The sequence below is a fragment of the Physeter macrocephalus genome, chromosome 11, assembly GCF_002837175.3.
Source record: "Physeter macrocephalus isolate SW-GA chromosome 11, ASM283717v5, whole genome shotgun sequence".
NCBI lineage: Eukaryota > Metazoa > Chordata > Mammalia > Artiodactyla > Physeteridae > Physeter > Physeter macrocephalus.
This window is the reverse complement of record NC_041224.1, coordinates 56,841,252-56,848,512: the sequence shown is the minus strand read 5'-3', so window position 1 is coordinate 56,848,512 and position 7,261 is coordinate 56,841,252. Positions and strand designations below refer to the sequence as shown.

General features: G+C 39.3%; 1 protein-coding gene across 1 annotated transcript in view; it reads left to right on the top strand.

Annotated features, from left to right (window-relative positions):
* Positions 1–5,161, top strand: part of CIAO2A (cytosolic iron-sulfur assembly component 2A) — a 16,885-nt gene extending 11,724 nt beyond the window's left edge. The window contains exons 3-5 of the mRNA XM_024128751.3: positions 1,912–1,961; positions 3,963–4,008; positions 4,690–5,161. Coding sequence (XP_023984519.1) covers positions 1,912–1,961; positions 3,963–4,008; positions 4,690–4,787 — 194 coding nt within the window. The 3' untranslated portion in view covers positions 4,788–5,161. The remainder of the gene's footprint in view (positions 1–1,911; positions 1,962–3,962; positions 4,009–4,689) is intronic.
* Positions 5,162–7,261: the final 2,100 nt, after the last annotated feature.

Sequence of the window (7,261 nt, the reverse complement as noted above, 5' to 3'; positions counted from 1 at the left end):
AGTGTTCCATGAGCACTTGAGAAGAATGTGTATTCTGTTGTTTTTGGATGGAATGTCCTATAAATATCAATTAAGTCCATCTTGTGTAATGTATCATTTAAAGCTTGTGTTTCCTTATTTATTTTCATTTTGGATGATCTGTCCATTGGTGAAAGTGGGGTGTTAAAGTCCCCTACTATGATTGTGTTACTGTCGATTTCCCCTTTTATGGCTGTTAGTATTTGCCTTATGTATTGAGGTGCTCCTATGTTGGGTGCATAAATATTTACAATTGTTATATCTTCTTCATGGATCGATCCCTTGATCATTATATAGTGTCCTTCTTTGTCTCTTGTTATAGTTTTTACTTTAAAGTCTATTTTGTCTGATATGAGAATTGCTACTCCAGCTTTCTTCTGATTTCCATTTGCATGGAATATCTTTTTCCATCCCCTCACTTTCAGTCTGTATGTGTCCCTAGGTCTGAAGTGGGTCTCTTGTAGACAGCATATATATGGGTCTTGTTTTTGTTTCCATTCAGCCAGTCTGTGTCTTTTGGTGGGAGCATTTAATCCATTTACATTTAAGGTAATTATCGATATGTATGGTCCTATTACCATTTACTGAATTGTTTCGGGTTGTTCTTGTAGGTCTTTTCCTTCTCTTGTGTTTCTTGCCTAGAGAAGTTCCTTTAGCATTTGTTGTAAAGCTGGTTTGGTGGTGCTGAACTCTCTCTTGCTGTTTATTTTTAATCAAACCAAAATACTAAGAAAATGTTCCTTATAACGTAACAAGCCCTTATTTATTGATATTAGTTGGGAGAGGAAATAAATTGCTCTAAATAAAAACCTGCAAAGCCAGGGAACTAGAGATTCATTCTGACCCTATTTTTCAAAAACTCATTACTGAAACACTTTTTCTTCATAGTAAGAGCAGCTTGGTTTATCTTCTCTGTCTAGTGGTGTAGACTTAGTTAAAATTGTATGCCATATTTTATGGTGGGGGAGAAGTGAAACATTGGCACTGAGGCTCTGTTCCAAGATGACTTTTAATTTCTCTTGGTAGTCTCAACTGGAAAAAAAAATTATTGAACTGTGACTTGGTATTGGGGGTGATAAACTGAACTTCAGAGGAGCTTGTTTTAGGGAAACAACTCTATTTGTACCCTGCAGGCACAGAGGATTCCAAATTTGAGAGATTGCTTGTGGTCCTTTTTTTTTTTTTAAATAAATTTATTTATTTATTTTTGGCTGTGTTGGGTCTTCATTTCTGTGCGAGGGCTTTCTTTAGTTGCGGCGAGTGGGGACCACTCTTCATCGCGGCATGTGGGCCTCTCACTGTCGCGGCCTCTCTTGGCACACGGGCCCAGTTGCTCCGCGGCATGTGGGATCTTCCCGGACCAGGGCTCGAACCCGTGTCCCCTGCATTGGCAGGCAGCTTCTCAACCACTGCGCCACCAGGGAAGCCTGCTTGTGGTCCTTTTAAAGTGGCTCTTACTTGGTTTTAAGTTTTCGTGTGGCCTGACCTGTTGCAGGCATTCAATAAAGTTTAATGAGTGAATTGGCCTTTGATGGAAGGCAAACTGATACAGCAGAAAGGACCTGTGTTTTACAGTGGTTTTGGGTTCCAGTCCCAACTCTGTCATTTTACTAGCTCTTTGATCTTGGGTAAGTTACATTGTGGCCTTGGTTTCATAATTTGTAGAATGGGATTGACAATACCTAGCTCACTGGATTATCATGAGGAATTCGTAAGATGTATCAATATTAAAGTTGCTAGCTAAAGGTGCCAGGCTCAAAGGAGGTGTACATTGGATTGAGCCTAAGCTCTTTTCAGCTACTGTTTTGTATAGAGACACCTAGACACAGCTGTATGCTTTTTCAAGAACCAATAAGAAGAGATAATTGGGGCTCTTTTTTTTTTCCTCCGCAGGGCTGTGCTTAAGAGTTAAACTTCAGCGGTGTTTACCGTTTAAACATAAGGTAAGGAATGTGTTTTTTGTTGTTGTTTTATAATAGCTTTGTTGAGATTTGATTCACATATCATACAATCACCTATTTAAAGTATAGAATTTAATGGTTTTTGGTATATTCACAAAATTATGCAGCCATCGCTACTATCAATTTTGGAACATTTTCATCATCCCAGTAAAAAAAACCCATACCAATTAGCAGTCATTCCCCATTTCTCCTAAACCCTCTCCCATCCCTAGGCAACCACTAATGTACTTTTGTCTCTATAGATTTGCCTATTCTGGGTGTTTCATTTAAATGGAATCATATAATTTGTGGTCTTTTAAGACTGGCTTCTTTCACTTAGAATAATATTTTCAGAATTCATTCATGTAATAACATGTATCAGTATTTCATTCTTTGCCTTGCCTTGTACTGTTCTTTTTGTGTAGATATCACATTGTATTTATTTGTTTTATAATTTGGTAGACATTTGGGTTGTTTCCATTTTTTGTCTTTTATGAATAATGCTGCTATAAACCTTTGTGTGCAAGTGTTTGTGTGGGCATGTGTTTTCATTTCTTTTCCACCGAGGGCATATGTTTTCCATTTCTTCCTGGATTCTATGGTAACTCGATGTTTAACCTTTTGAGGAACTTCGAGACTGTTTTCCATAGCCACTTCACCCTTTTACATTCCCACCAGCAGCGTATGAGGGTTCAGATTTCTCCACATCCTTGCCAACACTTATTATGATTATCTCTTTTTTTCATATTATAGCCATCACTAGAATGTGTGAAGTGATATCTAACTGTGGTTTTGATTTGCATTTCCCTGATGGGTGACAATATTCATCCAAAAATTTAAAACCAGTTAAGAACCACTTAAAAAGGGCCACAAGATGCCTCTCAAATTTAGAATCTTCTGTGGACCAAACCAACTGTTTGGTTACCCTAAGGTATAGTTCGCATAGGAATAGCAGGGTAAATGCTTGACTCTTCCCCTTTATTTACCATTTTTCAGAATAATGAGTCGTGCATAATTTTAAACCAAAGTAAATGAATATAGAGTGATTTTATACCACTTCCTTTGTTGTTTAGAATAAGAGTTAGTGTTATGCCACTGGGGGAATGTGTATGGTGTTTTGTCTTTTAAAGAAGACTGGACTAAATGGTCTTAGGGTCTCTTATAGCCATAATAGGCTATGATTTTTCCCCCTCATGAAAAACATTTATCTCAGTAGTAAATAAGTATATGCGAATTAGATCACATGCTCCAATGTTCCCTGAACAACAGACATATCTTTATCATATAGCATGATTTATTTACCACAAGATTTGCAATAATTTTGTGGGTTTGTCTCAAAAGCTCTGGTTCTTGGAGGTTAGCTAGTTTCAGGGAGTGAGTGCAGCAGGACCAGGAGAGATAGCTTAACCAGTATTGTACTTGAGAATAAATTTATCAAGATAATAGTAGATGAGAAAAGGAGGATACTGAAAACTATATATTGTGATCCCATTTTTGTAAAGTACACAGTTAAAAGAAACTTCCAGCCTTGGTGTGTGTGTGTGTGTGTGTGTGTGTGTGTGTGTGTGTGTGTGTGAAATCTGTTAAATTATGTGAGTATAGATAAAAATATGGAAGAAAGTACACTAGATTATTAATGTGGCTTTCTTGTGGGGTGGGGCAAGGAGAAAGTTTAGATACTGATTTGGGAGGAAGAGGTAGAGTGCAGGGGATAGATATTGTTGAGTAAAACATGTATGAGATCTCACTTGTATAAAATTGTAGGTTTGTATTCATAAAAAAATAATGAATGGGAATACCCCCTGCGGGCCTTCCCCATATGACCAAAATAAAAAATCCTACTAACTTCAGCCCTCATTTCAGAGAAGAATGTGAAGATTTGTCCCAAGTCGTTGGAAACAGGATTTGGGCTTTCATCCCTAGACTCTTGAGTCCATTGTACATTCCACCTCACTCATCTTAGAATGCTCTAAATGTTTTGCTTTTAATGTATTTTTTTCCTAGTTGGAAATCTACATTTCTGAAGGAACTCACTCAACAGAGGAAGATAGTAAGTGAATTTTGAACCATGATTAGAAAACAGCTTCACATAGTACTTTATCTTGGGTATTAAGTTATTCTGCCAGCCAAGTATCTATTGGGTCATTTGCAAAAAAGAACAAAATCAGCTCTTAGCTTTTCCTTGAGAAGAAAATAATTTTTTAGTGGGACTCTGGGTGAACTAGAGTTAAGCCCTGTGGATATTGACTGGTTTAGGCCAGTGGCCACACATCTGTGAAGAATATCCAGCTCTAGGAACTTTGAATTATGAGCTCTAAAGAGAGCTTGATTCTTTTCTTTGGTGGCAGGATAGAGAGCTGTGTACTTGAAATTGAAATCAAAGGTCCAGCAAGTAAAACTTTAGGGAATCTTGGGGTAGGTGTTGTCTTCCTGGGTTAATGTATTAAAATGGGAGTAGAGAAGCTTTTTTGTATAAAGGATCTCTAGCCTACAGAGAGAAATAAAGTGGCAGCCACTTAAAAATAACAGAGGTGGGATTTAAGAAAAGCAAAAGTGGAATTACAGGGGATTTTTTTCTCTTTAAGTCTCCCTTTCGAAACTTATGAATAATTAGCCAAAACCTGCATTAAGTTCTCAAGGAGTTAAATTCTATTTTAACAAGCCAATAAAAATAGTGTCTGTTGCTGTGTATTGACATAGTCCTGCTAACTTTTGCCTGTGTGTCTTGCAGTCAACAAGCAGATAAATGACAAAGAGCGAGTGGCAGCTGCGATGGAGAACCCCAACTTACGGGAAATCGTGGAACAGTGTGTCCTTGAACCAGACTAATAGCTGTTTTAAGAGCCACTGAACTGGAATCATTTGATATATTTGTTTAAACTCTTTGTAAAATGTAAAAGACTCATGTTTAATACGTAGGTGATTTGTACCTCAGTGCATTTTTTTTAAAGGATGATTTCCAAGTAAGATTTAATTATAAGGTAGTACCTAGTTTGTTCAGTGTTTAACATTCTCAGGATTTGTAACACTTAAATGATCAGACAGAAAAATATTTTCTAGTAATTATGTGTCAGATGAGTTGCTATTTTTCTGATGCCCATTCTGATACAACTGCTTTTCATGTCAAATATTTACTGTGCCCAAATGTATTCAGTTTAAATCATTACTCTGTAAATAAATAAAACAGAGATGATTCTTGTACACACCTTAGAATCTTTTTATTTAATTGTAAATTTTAGTGTAAATGTTAACACTAAAATGTATTTCCAAAGCTTTATTTTCTGATTATTATGTAGAATCAGAGATAGGAGAACCAAAAAGAACCCTTAATATCAGGCCTGGGCCCTGACTTCCTTTAAGAAGAGTCCTGGACCCATTTATAGATAAGGAACAAATGTGAAGAGGGCCAGATGACATATATAATTTTGAAGATCAAGAAGTCCCCAAAGAAATTTTGATTAAACAATCTAAATTAATGGGTTCTTCTTTATTTGTACTTTGTTCAGTTTGTTTTAGGGGACAGTGGTCATTTGAAGTGTAACAGGGTATGTTAGGAAGCTTCCGAGGTGGCCCCCCAATGATCCTTGATTCCTGATATTCATGCCCTTGTAGTTTCCTTCCATATTGAACCAGAACTGGTTGCCATGACTAAAAAAGAATCAGAAGTAACAGTGTGTGATTTCTGAGGCTAGATCATAAGAGATGTTACTGCTTTCACCTTGTGATCACTTGAGTTGCTCGTTCTGCAGGAATCCAGCTGCCATGTCCTAAGAACACTCAGACAGCCCTGTGGACAATTCCACATGGAGAGGAATTGAGGCCTTCCACCAACAGTGAGCACCAACTTGCATACCATGTGAGGGAACCACGTTGGAAGGCATTGTGAAGCCTCAGGCTGACATCTTGACTGGAACCTCACTAGACCCTGAGCCAGAAGCCACTCCCTAATTCCTGACGCAGAGAAGCTGTGAGTGATAATAAATGTTTATTGTTTACACCACTAAGTTTTGTTGTAATTTGCCATGCAGCAATATGTAACTAATACACAAGGTATTAGATTAGAACTCTTCTGCCTCAAATTTAATTGAGGATTCTAAGGGGAAAACATGAGAACTTGTTCCATGGCTCTTGAACCCCTTTATCCACTTCAAGAATATGAGTTTTGAGAGAACAGAGAGGATTTGGTAAGAAGATTGATGAAGAGATTTCTTTGGTTAAAGCTGTTGCTATGCTGAGTTCCAACCCCCATCTTGGTGGAAGGGTGAGGAAATGACACCTTCTACCACTATCTGCTGAGGGCAATTTCAAGGGGACAACTCAGAGAGTTTGGAAATGTGTCCTCTGCAGTTGAGAGACCCAGAAAAGTGGTGCCTGACTCAGGCCTGAGAAAGCAAGTAGAAGTGGGCTGAAGGCTGGGACCTGACTCCTGTCCAGGAAGTCTAGAGGGTGAGAGAAAGGCAAGGCTAACTACCTTGATGACAGAGCCCTGGGATGCACAAATGTTTCTCGTGGACCATGCTGTGGGGTCATATTTGAAATTGTTCAACAAGCCATCAGCAGGGCCAAGGAGACCTCAGAGAAAGGATCTGGAGGTGTACTGCCTGGTGCCCAGGGACTGAGGAGAGAAGACAGCAAGTGAGCAGCCAGGATGGAGATGCTTCTGTCAGGGTCAAGGGGCACAGCGCGAATGCCTGGTAAGCGTACGAAAGTGCCAACCTAAGAAAAAGAGCCAACTCTAATCATCAGGCAGAGAGAGCACAAAGCCAAGCAGCTAAGTAAGAACTGTCCCATCTCTGGTGCTCCTCCCTCCCTCAGCTCCCGCAGTGGCGAAGCTGAAGAGGGGGAAAGAAGAGAGAGCAGAGGACCCCATCCCATGGCTACGCTGGAGGTTTCAAGCCTGAAGCAAGCTCAAGTTAGGAAAGAGTTGATGCCAAATTTGTAGTTCTAACTATTAGATGTGACTAGATAATTCAGTGCAATGAGATTGTATGGTTAAAAGTGACAAGATGACTTAATCTGACAGAAATCATGTGTCTGCCCAAGTCTTCACCCATGGGCAGAGGAAGATCATGCCTTCTCAACAAAGTTTCAAAGGATTAGTGGGGGACAAAAATAAAATCAATTCTTACACAACATACTGCTTATAGAAGTCCTATTAAAACCATCTTGGGGGCTTCCCTGGTGGCTCAGTGGTTAAGAATCCTCCTGCCTGGGCTTCCCTGGTGGTGCAGTGGTTGAGAGTCCGCCTGCCGATGCAGGGGACACGGGTTCGTGCCCCGGTCTGGGAAGATCCCACGTGCTGC